Source organism: Zootoca vivipara, chromosome 1 (assembly GCF_965207765.1).
Source record: "Zootoca vivipara chromosome 1, rZooViv2.hap1.1, whole genome shotgun sequence".
NCBI lineage: Eukaryota > Metazoa > Chordata > Lepidosauria > Squamata > Lacertidae > Zootoca > Zootoca vivipara.
In genome coordinates, this window is record NC_142582.1 from 54,052,155 (window position 1) to 54,071,713 (window position 19,559).

Below are 19,559 nucleotides of genomic sequence, written 5' to 3' on the forward strand. Positions count from 1 at the left end.
CTGAGCCAGTTCTGCCTATGTTCCTGGAGTTAATGTGAACTTATACAGATTCATCTTCGAGGGACTACAAAGAGAAAACTCTCTTCTGGGCAGTCTAATAAAAGGAATAATATACAAGCATCTTTTCTCATCAGTAAGCCATTACTCTAACCTATCAGCCTCATAAACGGCAGCTGCTGTGGGAGAAGCAAGACCCTCTTGGAGTGTTAATGCTGTAAGCCTCAGAAAGACACCACAGTCTCCATTGTGCCTCATTTCCAAAGGACCATGGACCATGGCTAAGACTGCTTGGAACCCCCTGGAATCTTGCACCACTGGGAGATTGGGGTGTCATGCAACACCCCTCAGAGGTTGGGTTGTCCTGGGGAGATCTTGGCACTGGCAAGCTAGATGGGGTATTTAGGGCGCTGCTGAAAACACGTTGTGTTTCACCTTGTCAAATGCCTTTTCTTTCGGTTTCTAGAAACCGAAATTCTCTTATTTGCTTGCTGACATTTCTCAGAAATCAGGTGACCACATATAACCACAACATAATTGGCTATACGCTAGCTAAGGGGAGGAAGCTAAGTCTGAAAAGGATATAGCTGCGTTCTTCAGGCCTGTTCTTCATTCTTCTGCTGTTCCCAAACACAGTATCCCTTTCACCACAGCCACCTGTTTTCTTTAAGTCCTTCTCAGTCAGCTCGAAGCAGAAGTGCCATCTATGGAGACTACACCTGGCTCTCTTTTCTATCCACGGTAAGAATGTTTGGGCAAGCAAGGGTGACTCCACATTGATACATCAAATGCAGCTGCATAGGCAGTGTCAGAGACGGTGATAATGATGATATATTAATTTAATGCCAATATAGGCTTCCAAGTGGATCACAAGTGTTCTGTATTGGATTAAAAGTCTGAATCCTATTCCTGTTTTCTTGGAAGTAAGTAAGTGGGTTTGAGAGTGTTGCTCTCAAATAACTATACAGTTATTTTGTATCATTACAACAGAACAATACAGTTGAGCTGCTGTTCTGGAAAGCAAAATAATGCCTTTTCTGAATCTTTAGTGCTATAAAACACACAGAGTTTGAAATGGATCAATGTGTTCTCAGACGGCTTCTTTTCTGCAACTTGGAGAAAAGGGCTGACTTGTTTTTTATCTCATAAAATGCTGTCGCTTCCTATATCGAAAGCTATAGGGTGTCACTTTTTAAATGCTAGGAAGTATAAGGAGGAAATGAGCAGGAAGCGATTTTGATGAGATGGAAGAATGGTACAGCTTCAGAAGGCCTTGGGAGTGTGGAAGACAAAGGAGGTGGGACATTGCTCCTGCTTTTCAGTCTCTCTGCAACTTTGGATACAATTGACCATGGTTTCTTCCTTAGACAGAAATCGGGTCCTCCCTAACAAGAGGGCACGTGTGGCAGTGGGACCTGGCAATCAGGCCTTGTGTTGTGGGTGGGAACTTTGGAGCAGCCACAACGCCCTAATGTGATGAAGTTTCAAGAATCCATGTCCTGGAGGGCTGATTTATTCAGTTACTTGGGCTAGATCGCACATGATGCTAAGTGTGCTATAGAGGAGGGCTCCAGAAAAATGTGTGTCTGCCTGTCCCACGTGACGTTATTGCTGCATTTGGAAAGTGTGCCTCCTCTGTTGCATTTGCTGCCCCTCCATCACATGGTGAAAAGAACAGCAGCCATTGCTGGCCATTTCTTCCATTATTAAAAGGGACATTACAAATGGGTAACCATTTTTTTTAAAAAAAACCTTTCTTATTAGTCTTGCTGCAACATATTTCATGGTCAAACAATCTGGAAGAAAGAAGGACTTTGCCAAAGTTTATATATGCATTATCATGTGGGGCAATGTGGAGACATGTTCCTAGCTGAATATGACTTAGCACAAAGAGCCCCTTATATCTTCATCTGACTATGTTATGCAGGTGCACACTTCTCAAAAGTCCATGCTTTGTTGCAACAAAACCCAAGTCTTAGCTTGTCATGTAGTCCAAAACCAAGCTTGAGGTTTGTTTCTCTTCAAACAAACCACAAGTCATAAACTGAGATTTATTCTGACTTATCCCTCATTGTTTGTGGGGAGGGGGGGACAAACCATGAGTCTGGGTTTAGACATAACAACAAGCCAAGTCTTGGGTGAATGAGATACCAGTCAAAGCGATCGGGAGACCACTATTTAACCGCTGCACATGTCCCTGAGCTTCCTCTTTCGGGCTCAGTGCATTGGAACACCCGCCTACCTCTCCCTGTTTTAGGACCTTGCTATGCCGTCATGTGTTGCCTGTCGTTGGGACAGGGGCACAGCAGGAATTTCTCCCACTTGGCTGATTGGCTGGTGCCATTTGGGTTTTGCCTGCCACGTAGCAAATTGTCACAACTTGTAAGGTTGCGGATAGGCTCTGGTTCAGGTGATAGGGGTGGCAGGACGACGAGCCATCCCTATGCGTTGGGTATTCCTTTAAGAAGGAATCAAAGGACTCGTGGTTGGTCTCCCCATGCGGGGTTGTGCCCTGAGCCTGAGTTCAGGGCTCATCTGGGTGGAGGCCTAGCAGGACTCCTGCTTGCCACTGTCCCAGGGCTGACTTATGGTTGGCGCCCAGAGTCAGCGCTGCCTGCAGGGCTGCAGGTAGCTAGTCGAACCAGAGCCTATGCAACCACTCCCTTGATTTGTAATCAGTAAAGTTGTGGCCTAAATTCTGACAAAAACCAAACCAAAATTTGAGTCCTGTCTGAATTTATTTCTAGGCCAGGTTAAAGGGTCTCCACACGCAAATAGGAATTGGGACAGCAATGTCTTACAGTGGCTCTGGTCCCACGATAGACCGTTTACAGTGAATTTATTTCACAGGAAGCTGGGTGGGAACAGATGGTGTATCTGCTAGAGGAAAGTTAGCGGTGTGTACTTAGAGAACCACCCACAAAGTTGTGGAGCAGCTTTAACAGAGCATGTGATTAACTTAAAAATGTGCTAAGCTTTGGCTAGAATAATCCATCCCCTTGATGCCAGAAGGCAGGTGAAAGGGTGGCATATTTTTCACTCCTCAGCAGCATGCTGTAATACAATTGCACTGGAATATACGATATCAAGAAGCTTTTAAAACTGCTTTCATGTGGCCTCAAGCTGTCCACCTGTTGGTATAAGTGCTTTTGCTAGGCTGTCTCGTTTAATTTTACATTTTAATAACTTTATGGCCATTGATTCTGAGCGGAGGCAATGCCTAAGCAGCAACGAAGAGGCCTGCTGCCGAAAGGATTGAAGTGCATGCAACACTGCAGCCATCATTTCTCAACATTGATTTATCTGCAGAATGGATCAATACAGTCTGGCTCCACAAGCACCTTACCCTGGCAACGTTGTGGTGGTTGTCCCTCCAAACAATGCTGGTGCAGGACAGAAGAAACTCCCAAAGGAAGCTGGTGCTCTGGGGGTAAGATTGCACTTTCCCTAAACACCTGTATGCTTGGGCTAAGCTAAGGGGAAGGATGTGGCATATCACAGAAATACACACACACACACACACACAATCTCAGGAACATAAGAAGCTGCCTTGCACTGTGTCTATTGATCCATCAGGCTCAGTATTGTCTACAAAGAGTGGCAGTAGCTCTCCAGTCTTTTCCAGCCCTGACTGGAGCTGCTGGGGGATTGAGCCTGGGACTTCCATCAGGCAGTGTTTGAGCTCTACCAGTGAGCTATGACTCTTCCTTTTAGGATTCACCGTCTTGGGCCAGTATATGGTCTACAAAATGGTATGCTAACCAAGGAACTAGTAGTTCCATCAAGGGCAAAAGGATTCCCAGCATTTTTTCCTCAATTTTGGTTTCCCCAATTTTTTGCAGAGGGTGCTATGACAAGTACTTGTTTCATTTTTGTATCTGTGTGGGATCCCTGGGCCTGTTTAGCACCATCCTTCTTCTCTTAGGGCGGATCTATACTTTAAACGCTAACATTAAAAACGAGTCTCAGAGTGGTTCTGATAACCATATAGCCAGTGCTTTTTTTCTGGGGGGATGCAGGGTTACGCATACCCCTAAACATTTTGAGAATCGTCGTACTTTTGTCCATTTACTGCATTTATTTTCCCCGATTTCAACTATAAAATGGTTATATTCTTGAGTCAAAATGAGAGTACCCCTAAACATTTTAAAAGAAAAAATAAGCACCGTGTATAACCAGGTGGCGCTGTGGTTAAACCACTGAGCCTAGGGCTTGCTGATCAGAAGGTCGGCGGTTCGAATCCCTGTGACGGGTGCTGGGTCCCAGCTCCTGCCAACCTAGCAGTTCGAAAGCACGTCAAAATGCAAGTAGATAAATAGGAACCGCTACAGCGGGAAGGTAAACGGCGTTTCCATGTGCTGCTCTGGTTTGCCAGAAGCGGCTTTGCCATGCTGGCCACATGACCTGGAAGCTATACGCCGGCTGCCTCGGCCAATAATGCGAGATGAGCGCGCAACCCCAGAGTTGGTCACGACTGGACCTAATGGTCAGGGGTCCCTTTACCTTTACCTTTATAACCATATGAGGGACGCGGGTGGCGCTGTGGTCTAAACCACAGAGCCTAGGCTTGCCAATTGGAAGACGGGATGAGCTCCCATTGCTCGGTCCCTGCTTCTGCCAACCTAGCAGTTTGAAAGCATTATCACTTTTAATAAGAGAAAAACAGATTTTTAGAAAACATCTGAAGGCAGCCCTGTTTAGGGAGGCTTTTAATGTTTAATAGATTATTTTATTTCATTTTTCTGTTGGAGACCGCCCAGAGTGGCTGGGTAGGCCCAGCCAGACAGGCGGGGTGTAAATAATAATAAATAAATTATTATTATTATTATTATTATTATTATTATTATTATTATTATTATTATTTGTATACTGCCTTTCTATCATACAATATTCAAAGTTGTTTACAAGCTGAAGAAACAGAATCTAATGCAATAAAAAAACAACCTTATAACAATCTAATGCAATACAAGAATGTGATGATAAAACATAGCTTTAAAATAAGCAATCAAATAATGTAACGTTCAACAATCATTAAAATAGTGTAGAATAATATCAGCATATGAAAATTAAACAGAAACCCACTCTTAACATTTACAAGAAATAATTTCAAAACTACAGTCAATAAAACAACAGCAAGCCACAGTGCATAAAACAATACAATACAAATTGAAAAACAGACACTGTAGGGTGGGGCAAGGCAGGTGGAAGAAGGCCTTGCCTGATGGAGTCTCTCCCCTCACTGTTCTTCCTCCAGGACCAGCTCCCTTATGAGGACTCCCAGGGCCAGGGGGTGGGGCAAGGTCCGCAACTGGACCTAATGGTCAGGGGTCCCTTTACCTTTTACTTTATAGCCATATGACATTCTTTTTAAACATTAATAATGTGTTATTAAAATGTGATACCAGAGGGCACTGCAGAGCTAGGTAAAGGAAAAAGGACCCCTGACCCTTTGGTCCAGTCGTAGAAGACTCTGGGGTTGCGGCGCTCATCTCGCGTTATTGGCCGAGGGAGCCGGCATACAGCTTCCGGGTGATGTGGCCAGCATGACAAAGCCGCTTCTGGTGAACCAGAGCAGCACACGAAAATGTCGTTTACATTCCCGCTGTAGCGGTACCTATTTATCTACTTGCACTTTGATGTGCTTTTGAACTGCTAGGTTGGCAGGAGCTCACCCTATCGCAGGGATTCGAACCGCTGACCTTCTGATCGGCAAGCTCTAGGCCAGGGGTCCCCAGACTAAGGCCCATGGGCCGCATACGGCCCGAAGGCCTCTTTTATCCGGCCCGCAACGACCCCCGCCACCCGCTCTTACCGGCGTGACGGCGCGCTTCCAGCTCGGGGGAAAGTGTCGAAAATTGTTTGTGTGCATGTGTATGGGCCTTTCCCAACCCAGAAGTGCACCGGAAATAACGTCATTTCCGGTGCACTTCTGGGTCGGGAGGCCCATGGGCATGCGCACAAACGATTTTCGATGCTTTTTTACCAACCCGGAAGCACGCCGTGTGTGTGTGTGTGCGCGCATGCGCACGGGCGCACACTCCCCTGCCCTCCGGCCCGCCACGCAATTGGCGCAGCGGGCACTGGCCCGAAGCCGGGTAAGTTTGGGAACCCCTGCTCTAGGCTCTGTGGTTTAACCCACAGCGCCACCCGCAGAGCTACCCCCTTCCAAAAACCACGTAGACCTTGTGGAAAAGGAAACATCTTCATGTTTAAATTAAAGTGAACTAAATGTTTAATAACATTTAAAATGTGAGTGTAGATCCAGCCTTAAATGGATTGCAATTTTCCTCCTGCTGACTGCAGATAAGGTCCGCACTCCAAGTCTCAGTCTCAATCTCAGTCCAGAACGCTCTGACAGGAGACTTTACTTTTTCCTTCTGAAGCTGGCAGAAGAGTATGAATCAATTTTTAAGAAACAATGGGTTCTCTTTCTGGTGAGAAAGCTTTGTAGTGATGTGTCACTTTCGTATATTTAACTGTATGATTAATCAATTTGAACTCTCATGTGTGTTGTGCTGAGATTTAAAGACAATTTCATTTCATTAAGGCTATTTAGATTCTGGTGTGTGTTGTAATTGAGAATGGGGGGGGGAAATGAACACTGAGTATGCCCTTCCCTTTGAAACATTGCGTGGCAGCTTTCGTTTATTAAATTCTATGTATTCTCACAGTTCCATCAATGTGGAAAGGTTTCTCCCCGCTGTTCTATACTGTATAGTCATTTGTGATTTTATGATAGTGCTGTGGTTTTGAGGAGGACAATATGGATTATATGAGGCTTGTGAAGTTCAGTTAATAGTGTGCGTATGACGTGGTCTCTAAGCCAGCTCTTTTATTTAATCTTTTTCTAATTTTGTCATCTTCCTAAAGGCTATGCAGTTGGTTATTGCTCTGATACATCTTGGTCTTGGAGCCATCTTGCTCTTTTCATCAAAGGAATGTGACACAAAGATCATGACTGCCTGGTATCCCTTCTGGGGGGCTGCCCTTGTAAGTAGAAGAAATAGTATTGTTGTTGATTCGTGGCAATATCATGTTTTCTTGGAGAGAGTGTGGCTATAAAATAGTGTTGTCTGTGTCAGATTCCTTTTGGGGGACAAATCATTCAGGGTTCCTCCAAGTGATTATTTACTGAGCATTCATCCTGATTTGCTTATGCCAGGGGTTTTCAAACTTTCTGTTTCCAGGGCCTACTTGGAGATGGCTATAAACTATTGAGGTCTACCATTCAGAAAACCATTCACAAGATGGCGGCCGACACGGGGAGAGCTTGGGATAATCAGCAGTTACCATAGGCATAGCCAAAGGGGGGCAGGGAGGGACAGCTGCCCCCCATCAATAAAAATCAATAAAAATGCATAGCTGAGCTTCTCCCCCCTCGCAACAAAAGGCCTGTCCACCCCCCTAACAAAAATTCCTGCTACACCCATGGCAGTTACTGACATTTTCTACTGATATCAGATCCATCTTTGGAAATTGCTGCATTCTTTGCCACAGCCTTGTGGCAAGCAGTTCCATAGATCATCTTTCCTCAAGATCAGTACATACATTAGCTCTGGAGGTGCAGATTTTTCTTATTCATGGGCTCTTTTTCTGATATACTCCTCTTTCTGATATACTTCTCCCTTCACACACCCCTGTGTGACCCTCAAAGCATTTTATCCATCTCCTGTAATATATTCTCCTGTTCTCCTTTCACACTCCATTTGTACCTGATTCCCCCTGTTTCTTTCATCCCTGACCCTTTAACACCCAATTCTCCCACCCTTCCTTTCTATTCTCAGTTATTCTCAACAATGATTTATTTCATTCTTTTACTGTATTTCCTTCAACTGGCTGTTTCTCCATAGAAGAGAGAGGCCCTCATGAAAGTGGACCAAGACCCGCTGGTGGGTCCCAGACCGATGTTTGAGAAACACTGGCACACACAAATGGTTAAATCATATCTGTTCTTTACCAGAATCCTTCGATAACAATGACAACCCCAGGTTCACCCTGATTTGCTTGCAGAGTGTTTACATGTCTTCCTGCTAGTCATTTGTTCATCCCAAACATTTCGCTGCATTTCTTCATCAGTTTCCAAACAGCAAAATTGGGTACAGCGGTACCTCTGGTTAAGAACTTAATTCGTTCCTGAGGTCCGTTCTTAACCTGAAACTGTTCTTAACCTGAAGCACCACTTTAGCTAATGGGGCCTCCTGCGGCTGCCGTGTCACCAGAGCACAATTTCTGTTCTCATCCTGAAGCAAAGTTCTTAACCCGAGGTACTATTTCTGGGTTAGCGGAGTCTGTAACCTGAAGTGTATGTAACCTGAAGCGTTTGTAACCTGAGGTACCACTGTATCGCACTAGGCAGCACAGCCTCTTAATCCACTTTAAACACACAAACCTAAAAGTTCTGGTATGCAATGGAATCACTCCCACAAAATACTGACAGCCTGGAGGCATCCTCTGTGCCCCATCTGTTAATTAGGTATACCAATGCCTTTGCCTCACAGGACTGTCATAAGACTCAATGAAAAATTGAGGTAAAGCCCTTTGAAAAGTATAGCTTGATTAATAATAAGGAAATTTTCATATTGCTAAAAGAAAATGAAAAAAGAGATGTTATGAGGGTAGATATTTTTTAAATGATTTTGTCCCAGAATGGTATAAAACCAGGTCACACTTTCCACCATTCCAAACACATTCCTTTTCCTCTGCAACCTTTTGTGCAAAGTGAATATTTACCAGGGTATTGTGAAGCGTGCTGCGAGTTACTTCTGAGTAGGCATGCATGGGATTGTGTTGCACTTGACCCAAAATTGGGTGGAAAGGGAGTGTCGAATGGTATTAAATATGTAGAAACGTCTAAATGGAGGGTGATTTTTGTTTGTTTCTTTGTTTTAAAGAGCCTGATAATGTAAGTAACATACGTCTTACTGTCTACTGTTTTCGGTTTTTCTCTCTCCAGTTCTTAATTTCAGGATGCCTTTCAGCAGCAGCGGCAAGAAAATCAGTTGCAGGTCTGGTAGGTTGATGTGACTTAACCCTGATGTGTTTTTAATTGTTAAAACAACCAACAATCTAGGACTATCGGGTACCGTTTGTTTACATAGCCCAGAATTAGGTAAACTTTTTTGACCTGGGAAGCCAGATCTTTGTCACCTGCATCCAGCCAACCATGACAACCACCCATCAATCATCTCACGCCCAAAAGATGTCGGTTGATTGACAGTTGGCTGGTCACACCCATCTCTCAAAGTTGGGCTACAGGTGTGGGGGAAGATAGCAAGCAGGATTGAATTCTGCACGCAGCTCTGGGATGGGTTCAATCCTGCTTTCTGCAGGCTGTGGGTATGCAAGGGAAGTCCCTGCAGGGAATTCCCCCACACAACCAAATCGAGCTCCTTTTTCTCAGGGATCGATTGCACATACTAGTCCCTCACACGTAATTAATGCATGCAGCCAAACCAAGCAGGATTGGGTGGGGAACCCACCCTTTAGATGATGTCAAACGCTATTCCGACTGATTGACAGATGGCTGTGGTTTACAGGAAATGGCCCCATGAGCCAAAATGGAGCCTCTGGTGGAGTAAGATTGAAAGGATATGTATAGACACATTTCTTTTCTCTCAGGTCAAATAGATTTTTCAGGTAGGTAAAAGATAAAAATATTTTTATTTATTTGCATTTTTTACAGATATTTGCAAAATCTGTTTGCTGGATGCAAAATTGATAGATGTATCCATCATACCAGCAACAGTCTCTCTTTCAAATTGCTTTCAACTTTTAATGGGGGTTAACAGATTGCCTCTCGCTTGCTGTCACTGGTTCAAACCCGGCTCCACCATTAATCTCACTGTGTAGCATTGGAAATAATAATTTTAAAAAATTAAAAGTTGTCCAGTAGCACCTTATAGACCAACTAAGTTTGTTCTGGTATAAGCTTTCGTGTGCATGCACACTTCTTCCTAACCAGCTTCGATTCAAATTAAGAATGACCTAACTGTGCTGTAAACTGGTAATGTGTGCACTGCCTAAAACAGATTGAGCATCTGGAAAGTAATCTCATCTAAAGAAAAAAAGAAAAAGAGTTGTGTCTTAAGTTTTACAGTGGACCCATTGAAATGGATGTACAGTGGTACCTCAGTTTACGAACTTAATCCATTCCGGAAGTCCGTTGTTAAACCGAAACCGCTCTTAAACCGAGGCACACTTTCCCTAATGAGGCCTCTCACCGCCAGTGCCCTTCCACCGTTCGGATTCCGTTCTTAGACCAAGGTAAAGTTCGCAAACCGGGACACTACTTCTGGTTTTGTGGAGTTTGTAAACTATATCCTTTGTAAACAGGACTGTTCTTAAACCAAGATACCACTGTACCTAAGTTATCTGTGTCCATCAATTTCAGTGAGTCTACTCTGAGTATGACTAATGCTGGATACGAACCAAATATTTTTTGTGGCACCTTGAAGATTCACAAATTTATTGTGTGGCATAATTTTTTGTGGACTAAATCACTGACATCCTATGGCAGCTGAATCCCACGGCCAATGCATAAAGCATCACAGCTTTTCCACACATTCCTCTGGCGGCTTGGTGGCTGCTTTGGCTAGGTTAATTTATACTACCTAGTTGTTCCCTACACTTGCCCTGTTTTTGTGTGCATGAAGTGCTATGTTACTGGAACCTCCTATAACTCTGTAACCCTGAATCTCCCACATTATGCATTTCTGCTGGGTCTTTGTTGTTCTGAAAGCCGCTTAGATAAGGGACAGTATGTAGGGTGCCTCATTCTTACCAGAATCAATCCCCTCCCTCATGCTCCCATAGTCAGAGCCGGCAAAGGCGAGGGTCAGGTTTGGTTCCCGAGATCATTCTCCCCGTCTCACCCATATCCCCACCCAACCCATAAATTAATTAAGCAAAACTTTTTCTTTCTCTTCCAGGAAGCATTCAGTTGCCTCTTTAACACTCTTAGTTGCCTCGGTGCACTCGCTGGAACGGGTGTTTTGGTGGCTGATGTAATAAAAAATACAGGGAGAAACTATTCCGAAGTTAAGAAGACATCTCCCTTTTTATCCAACTATTTTCCTCAACAAATTCCTAATATTCCAGACTATTGCAAGACCACCGGGGCATATGAACTGGTAAGTTCCTGGATTCCATACAAGGCTGGTTCCAGGTTTAAGGGGACCCTGGCTAAGGTGTTCTTTGGTGGTTCCCTTTCTCTATTAGTTGGCCCTCAGGCTTACGTCACTGTGGCAACAGCATGCCAACCAATGCCATGCATTTAAATTTCCCAGACTCCCTCACAACAATGCCAAGGCAGGAAACCAAACAGGGGGCTAAATCCAGCCACCTAGAGCTACTAGGAGTGGTAGGCCAGAATATTTTAAAGGGAGGAGACAGGTAGCAGCAGAGCACCAAGTTCTGTTCATATGGTGGTGAAGGTGGGCTAGAGAGAAGGGCCTGCGAAAATGATTGTAGGGAGGTAAGGAGGGGAGAGGGATAGAGCTCATCTCCTTGCTGCTGCTGCAGCAGCAATGAAAATACCAATTCCCTTCTCACCCTCTGCATTATATTTGAATGGGATAGACTGTGTGGTGACAAATGTGGCTACCCATCACATCCAGTTTGGCCCTGTGTCTCAATCCTTTAAGTCAGTGGTTCCCAACAGGTGGTCCGGGGACGCCCAGGGGTCCGCGAGCTATGCAAGAGGGGTCCGCAAGATGCTATTAGAATAAAAAATATATTAAATATATTTCGTATGATAACAGATTTTTTGTTTTGGCCGCTTCCTGCATGAGCAGAGTCTAGCGCAAAACGAGAATTAGATAGAGGCAGTAGTTCTGCTGTATGCCGTTAGGTGGCGCTTTACAAACACTACTGTTTTGCAAAGAGGCAGCGCGCACATTTTACTAACGCTCACCTCCCCAAGATGCTTTGCGCGCGTCGGCTTCATTTGTGCGCTACTGCGCAGGTACCCTGTCTTCTCCATTCCCCTCCCTCCTCCCTGGCGCGCGCTGCCTCTTTGCAAAACTCTTAATTTGGCTCTCACTTTTTAATTTTAGGATTAGGAATTAATGGGGGTCCTTGTCACAATAGCGGCTCGATGAGGGGTCCTCGAGAAAATTTTGTTGGGAACCCCTGCTTTAAGTGCCTGGGGAGAGAGGCTGGCCTCTACAGCTTTACACAGCACTACACAAGTCCTAAGGGCCACTGGTGACTCATCCTGCCCTCTCTTTGCCCCTCCTGCATCCGGTCCCACTGATCTTCTCGCCCTCCTCCTCCTCACACATTCTCCTCTCCCCATTATTCCTTTCTCTTTGATACAGATTCACCAGCACCAAGCAAGGTAGTTGAACTTAAACAGACCACCAAGCATACACAGAGTTGAAAAAGGCAGGATGGAGAGAAAGGCAACACCACTCTTGTGGCATAGCTCTCCTCACTTCTTCTAGGGTTGAGACTTTTGCAAACGGAGATTTATGACTGATGTCAGTCATAAATGATTGATGTCATTTATGACTTGCTAGATGTCAAGCAAGTCAAAAACCTAATATTAAGGCTCATCCACACTTCTGTTTGCCCCTCAGCTTTCCCCTGGGAGAGCACACTCTTTACCGCTGAATAGGAACAAGTGGCAATCAGATTTTAAACGGAGTGCTGTTTGCTCCAATTAAGCAGTAAAGAGAAAGTTTTCCCAGGAAAAACAGTGGGGCAAACGAGAAAGCACTCAGACCCATGCCTAGAAAGCACAGGACAAGCGGAAAACCTCTTGGGCCCATGCTTTCTAGCCATGGGATAATCCACAGAAGCATGAATAAGCCCTTGATTGGACAAAATGTAGACTATATTGTTATAGGACTGTTATTCTGAGCTCTGAAAGTGACTTAATCTTAAGTTTCTTGTGTTGTACAGTGGTGCCTCGCTTAACAAATGTCCTGTAGGACGCTTAACAAAAGGATTTTTTTAGCGGAGGTTGCCTCGCTAGACAAATTCGTTTTACGAAAAATTCGTCTAGCGAATTACGGTTTCCCATAGGAATGCACTGAAATTCAATTAATGCATTCCTATGGGCAAAAAAATAAATAAAAATTCAATGCATTCCTATGGGATTCGCTAGACGAATTTTTCGTTATAAGAATTGACCTGTGGAACGAATTAAATTCGTCTAGCGAGGCACCACTGTATTCTCCTGCACAGAGCTTCTTGTGTGAGTGTCACCCTAAAGCTGAGAATGAGAGTGTTCTCCTTGCATTAATGTTTGATAGTTACTGATATTTTTAACTGGCCAGTTGTTGTTTTTTGCAGGGAATTCTGTGTGTGATGCTTTTCTTCTCTTTCCTCGAAGTTATAGCTGCTGCTTCAGTTCTCGAGAACAAGGTGAGGATCTAGTAGCTCATAATATAAGCAAATATGTGACAGAGTATTCCGCCTCCCGCCCTTTTGTTGTATGAACATATATTTAGTGGTATGCTAAGTGGCCTGCAAAACAAGACTGGCTTGCTAGGCTAATTAGGCTGAATTCACACATTCATTTTATTCACCTGATGACTTTAGTCTCCCATGATGGCATGTAGGTATGAAATGGTTATCATCACAGAACATGGAACAAGTGGGGCTTCCATACCATCTGTTGGAAGCCACCCAGAGTGGCTGGGGAAATCCAGCCAGATGGGCGAGGTAACAACAACAACAACAACAACAACAACAACAACAACAACAACAACAACAACAGTTGTTGTTGTTGTTGTTGCTGCTGCTGTTGTTTGTTAGAGCCCCTACAACACAATGCAAAGCTGGCATGAGGGTGTTTTCATACGTGGGGTTAAACAGGGGAGGACTTCAGACTTGCAGGATCTATGTTGTTGTTTTAATGTAATTCCAAGATCTAGCACACAGAGCCAGGTACAAAAGACTGAGAATTAAAGCCATCATTCTGAACCCAAGAGTTTGTTTTGAGTAGCAGAAGCTGCTTTCACAGTCCTTCCCCATATAAGAATTATATGTCACCGGAGGGGGGCATATCTTATTATTCAAAAAGTGAAGTCCTATTCATGTGGAGGAAGCTTAAAGGGCCATAAACTGTTGATAACTCATTCTTGAATTGCCCCCCCTTAAAAATTGATTTGCTCCCCCTGTGGGGCGTGTGTCCCACGTTGGGAACAATGGATCTAGATAGACCAAATGAGGTAGCTTCCCCAGAGCACAGGCACCAAGTAACAGCAGCCAGCCTCCAACTAGAAGAGGGAAATGGTTGGGCAGTGCAATTGCAAATCTGGAGTCATAGCCAAGCCTTGGCCCAGAGTTGAAGTTTTCACTTATGTGGATCCACATGACTTAAGAGGAGGTACACAGCTGGAGTAGGGAAATGCTGTGCTAGGGAAAGGGGCAGCCCAAGCTCTGACCCTAGTGGCACAAATTTTGCAAGATCAATGCAGCAAAAGAAGGAAGCAAGGGCACGTGAGGTCACTGCCCTCCATTTTTTAGGTTGGTTCACTTGTCTCAATCCTGCAGCTTTGTATATTAAACCAGGGAACCACAATAGTTAGGGTGGAAGGAAAAATACTAGGGTTTGTTAACTGGGAGCTTGTGTGGCTGGTAAATAGCAATTCAAACACCCGGGGAGCAGTGGTGGAGGGAGAAAGAACAGGCATGGAAACTGATGGGTGGCACATCTTCTTTCAGGACAAAAAGAAGCGCAGATCAGACAATGAAGGACAAAATGTTGTATTGACAACTCTCCCACAGCCACACTGTGCAGATGGAGTTCCTGGCCCACCGCAGTACACTGCGACAGAAGCAAACAGGTGAGAATCCTGTCAAACTAGAATATAAATCCAGCCTTCAGCTTCCAGATTTAAGGTTTACCTTCATCCCTGTTGCAAGTTCCTTGCGTTGCAGTTCCACAGTGGCTTTGATGTCTCTATGACCAGACCTTCTGTGCCAGAGTTCTGGATCTGCTTCATCCTTCTTGTGCATGTGTGCCACATTTGCAGTCCAGAGTTCTGACAGATTAGTCTTGTAGAACCATTAATCAAACATGCTTCAGCATATAATTTGCTATCTTAGGTTACTTGACATTTACCATTTTCAGATTGTATAAGGAAACCATTTTTGTCTGAGGTGGACACACAGATCATGTTGCAATTCCATCAGTTTTCTTTCAACTGATTGCTTAGCTTTCAGTTTAAGGTTCCTAAACCTGTATCACGTATCTTCATGCTTTCACCATTTGCAATTTGAATATTGCTATCCACAGATTGATTAATATTGCCAATGTTTCCGAAGAAGTCTTAATCATAACTCATATGTGAAGAACATCCAGAATCAATTATACATTTGTTTGATTTTGAATCACAACTGTTTACAGTTACATTCTTCTCATGCAGGAAAAAAAGTTTTTCCTTGTTCCCCTTATTTTGACTTGGTCGCTTAAATGAAGGGGATTTTGCTGGTTTGAGAGCTTACAAAATTTGGATATATGTCCCTCTTTGTTACATCTGAAACAAACAACCCTTTTGGCTCTCCTCTGAGACTGGAACACATAGTTTGTGTCACGGGGTTTTCCATTCTTGGCTAGAGAGGTTGCTCTTCTCTCCATACATTCCTCTCTCAAGTGACCAATGGCATCAAGTTAGGGTTAACCTTGGTTATTCATCCATGGGAGTGTGGCTTCATATGGTGGAAGAGAGTGAAGAAAGAAGCTTCACTTCTTTCTACACCGGAGACTTAATTGGGTCTAGGAATACAACTCTGTGCTCTTAACCCCTTCATGCATTAAGTAGATCCAAGATTGCTGGTTGTTTGACTGCAATTTCCCACACTCTGAAAAAAAGAGCTGAGACATGAGGCAGGAGCAGGAGCTTAAGCCCAGAGGAAGAAGGCAAGTGAATGGGCTGGGGTGGCCAAGTCAAGGGCCTACTGGGGGAACCTGGAACCAGCATGTAATGGTAGAGTCAGACCATTGATGCCTCTGTTGGTCCAGTAACGTCTATAGCAGGGATGCCCACCAAGGTGGATTGGAATCTTACTGGCAGATCTCTGGGCAATTTGCCATAGATTGGCAAGGTTTCTGGTGACTCCCAGTTGTATAACAGCAGCAACAAAACTATTTCCCCCCAGCTAAGTACGTTAGGCTGCTGCAGTGATGAAAGAGAACCAGTAATGGACTCTTACGTGAATGACTGTGAGCTCAGTTCAGTTTTGGTACTGGAAACAAATAACTAGGCTCAGAATGTCAGGCACTTGTGTTCTTTAATTCTAACTGTTGAGTGTTTCATATCTGGATCCGACTGGCAGATCTAGTAGAAAAACAAAACCATTCTAACAAGCCTGAAGTCTGCCCACCCCGGTCTACACTGACGTGCTGTGGCTGTCTGGGGTTTCACACTCAGGTCCTTCCCAATCCTAGCTGCATATGCTGGGGATTCATCTTGGAACCTTTGGATTGCAAGGCATGTGCTCTACCACTGAGTTATTGCACTTCCCCTATACTGTATATATTATTTCATTGCTTCCGTGTTGTTTTTCCACCAAAACCCAGGGCTCTTATCCCCACCCCCACATCCATTTGACACCCTCTTACACATTTCCTTTCTTCTTTCTCTGTCTGCAGGCCCCGCGGTGCTGCCGGTTATGAGCCATACACTGGATAAAGTTGGATTTTTAATCGTCGCCACTCTTTTTTGCTTTGTTGATGTTTGATTGTAAGGTTTCAAGCATTTTATTTTTGGTTTTTGTAACACGTGGCTACATTGAGAACTCACAGTATTTATCATTATCTACCATCTTGATCTGCCATATCCATTGTTATTTATCACTGATGCACCAATGAAGCAGTGCTAACCACCTTGAAAGATGGCTGCCTTTTGCTCTAAGAACATTGTGGAGGCAGAGAAAAGAGAACAGGGAGGCTGGACATGGGTTTTCTTTCTTGTGTTCTTTAGAAACCTGGACTTCCCTTATTTCTACTGTATTGTGCTGTTATGGAAGAATGAGAGCTTTCCAGTGCCTTACTCTGCTAATAAAGCAAATTGTTAGAAAATGGTTGTGAAAGACAGTAAATCACCGTCGCATCTCTTCAGCACCATGTAATAGTGCCTGGGGTTCAGTCGTAAGTAGGACGTGGGTGGCGCTGTGGTCTAAACCATGGAGCCTCTTGGGCTTGCCAATCAGGTTGGTGGTTCAAATCCCCACAACGAAGGGAGCTCCTGTTGCTCTGTCTGGGCTCCTGCCAACCTAGCAGTTCGAAAACACACCAATGCAAGTAGATAAATAGGTACTGCTGTGGCAGGAAGGTAAACGGCATTTCCATGCGCTCTGGTTTCTGTCACGGTGTTCCATTGTGCCAGAAATAGTTTAGTCATGCTGGCCACATGTCCCAGACAGCTGTCTGTGGACAAACACCAGCTCCCTCAGCCTGAAATTGAGATGAGCGCCGTCACCTTTAACTGGACTTAACCGTCCAGGGGTCATTTACCTTTTTTTTACCTTTAGAGTTGCCACCTGTCTTGTATAATACAGGATTGCCCTGCATTTCAATGTAAAATGCTATGTCCTGTATTGATACAGTTTGACCTGTATTTCAGGTCCTGTATCTCTCTCTCTGCCAACTTAGGGAATCTCTCCAAATGCATGTCTTTGAAAAGGTGTGTGAAACGTCATGTATTTAAGCTTTGGGTAGCCAAGCACAGACAGATTTACAAATTTGTGTGTATGTGTGTGACAAATTCCAGAGGGGCCATCCTGTTAGGCTGCAATAATAATAATTATTTTTTTAAAAAAAACTGATGACATTATTTATTATTTTTTACAATTATCCAAGGCTGCAATCGATTTTAATGGATTGCTTTGAAGTTACCCCAGCACCAGATAAAATAAAATGTCCTACCCTGACTGAAATGCTAATCACATTGCTAGGTCCCCTTTTCCACAACACTTTCTTATGTACCTACCCTTCTAGGATTAGCTTGATCAGTATCCTTAAGATCAAGACCAGGGCAGAGCACAAGGTGGGCAGTCTGTTTTATGCTGCAGAGAGGGCCAGACATGATGTTTGGGGTCTCCTGGAATCAGAGGCTGCAGCAATGGGAGGAACAGGACCCTCTTGAGATGTGAATGCTCTGCACTCTCTCATCTAGGCACAGGTTGTATATATGTGTAAATAAACCATACATCCTAAAGCAACCACTGGCTCTGGTGTGCCTCATTGTTCCAAAAGGTAACACAGACCCTGGTAAATGAGCCTGGTACCCCTGGAATCTCACACCACTCGGAGATTTGGGTGGCGCCTAACTGTACCACCCCTCAACTGCTGCCTCAAAGCACACATTCACTCTTCAATTTTTGTTTTTGTATTATTTGTTTTATTTTTTTCAGTTTTATAACACATTTAAAGATAAATGTAAAACCCCCACAAATCCTCCAAAACAGGATTAGACTTCCCGGCAATTCTGACACAATGAAATAAATACCAAGCCCTCCCTCGTCAGGAAGGGAATATGGAATCATCCTTATTCATGGCTATCCTGTGCTCTCACACTGGACACAATACATGCACAGGAGGGCAGTATCATGCAGACACCCAAAGACCGGGGGCACAGGCAGGATTGGACTGAGAACGGCACTAGGGACTGGAGCAAGGCGCTCAACCTCTGCAGGAAAGGGGCAGCTGGGATCCCTGATGTATATATATTCCCCTAACCACCCACCCTAACCTTAGCCACAGAGGGATATAGGAAGACCTGGGAGATGGATGGGGCTGGACCCACTACTGCCTCACTTGGCATCAAATGGGGAGAGTGCAATGCTATATATCCCAGACCTCAATCATTTGAAAGGGGGGGGATGTGAACAGTCAATTCACAAGCAACGTAGCACACTTTTAAGTCAGGGTAATATGAACATCCCCACCCCCATTTCTCCCTTTCCCCCCTCCCACCTCATAATCCCCAGAGGGTATGACTTGAGGGACACTGGCTGAACTGCAGGTCAGAAGAGACCACAAAACAGAACAGGCAGGAGTTGGAACTAATGGGAATGGAAGCAATCTCTGGGATTATATAGAAGTTCTCTCCTCCGTATCCTTGCGGCACTGTGTGCCAGCTTGCGGCCTCTGCTGGGCAGAGCCCCCTCTCTCACTCTTCCCCCTGACCAACCATACCTAGTATTCTTGGCCCCTTTCTCTCACAACTGTGGCCTCTCACAGGCCCAGCCCTGGCACCAGCCACTGCGAGTCAGAAAATGCAGAGACTACCCCACGGCGGGCTCACTCCTCACTCTCCAACTTCAGGCTAACGCTGCGCGCCTTAGCTCGGGGCTGGGCATTCCCTTGCCCCTCTCGCTCGGCCTGACTCTGCCCCCTCGAACGCAACAGCTGGCTTTGCTTGCGCAGGAAGTCGACGGAAGCAGGGCAGCCGTAGCTGCCTTTGCCCAGCGTGGGCCTTGTCGTCCCCTTCGGCGAGTGGGCAAGAGACGCCGCTTCCAGCTGTGCCAGGTGTGCGACGTAGCCATCGGACAGGAACTGCAAGGAGAAAGGAGAATGCAGCTGGCGCTTGCTCTGTTCTTCACCTCCC

At 44.8% G+C, this 19,559-nt stretch overlaps 2 protein-coding genes across 5 annotated transcripts in view; one reads left to right on the top strand and one right to left on the bottom strand.

Annotated features, from left to right (window-relative positions):
- Positions 1-556: 556 nt before the first annotated feature.
- On the top strand, positions 557-17,029 carry LOC118089523 (B-lymphocyte antigen CD20-like). The gene is made up of 8 exons (XM_088664559.1): positions 557-738; positions 3,307-3,427; positions 6,868-6,987; positions 8,951-9,007; positions 10,926-11,126; positions 13,294-13,365; positions 14,671-14,792; positions 16,601-17,029. Exons 1-8 carry the CDS (start codon positions 704-706, stop codon positions 16,638-16,640), a joined length of 768 nt encoding a protein of 255 aa, XP_088520685.1. The 5' UTR covers positions 557-703; the 3' UTR covers positions 16,641-17,029.
- A 1,298-nt stretch (positions 17,030-18,327) lies between these two features.
- The window catches only part of PITPNM1 (phosphatidylinositol transfer protein membrane associated 1), a 28,721-nt gene continuing 27,489 nt past the window's right edge, over positions 18,328-19,559 (bottom strand). For all 4 annotated transcript variants that reach the window (XM_035124267.3, XM_035124285.3, XM_088664438.1 and 1 more), the window contains one exon: positions 18,328-19,507. In XM_035124267.3, the coding sequence (XP_034980158.3) occupies positions 19,253-19,507 (255 nt within the window). In that variant the 3' untranslated portion in view covers positions 18,328-19,252. The remainder of the gene's footprint in view (positions 19,508-19,559) is intronic.

Coding starts and splice junctions, on each gene's coding strand:
- LOC118089523 (XM_088664559.1), top strand. CDS start 704: ATGGAGACTACACCTGGCTCTCTTTTCTATCCACG. Junction 739..3,306: donor GGCTCTCTTTTCTATCCACG/GTAAGAATGTTT, acceptor ATTTATCTGCAG/AATGGATCAATACAGTCTGG. Junction 9,008..10,925: donor GAAAATCAGTTGCAGGTCTG/GTAGGTTGATGT, acceptor TTTCTCTTCCAG/GAAGCATTCAGTTGCCTCTT.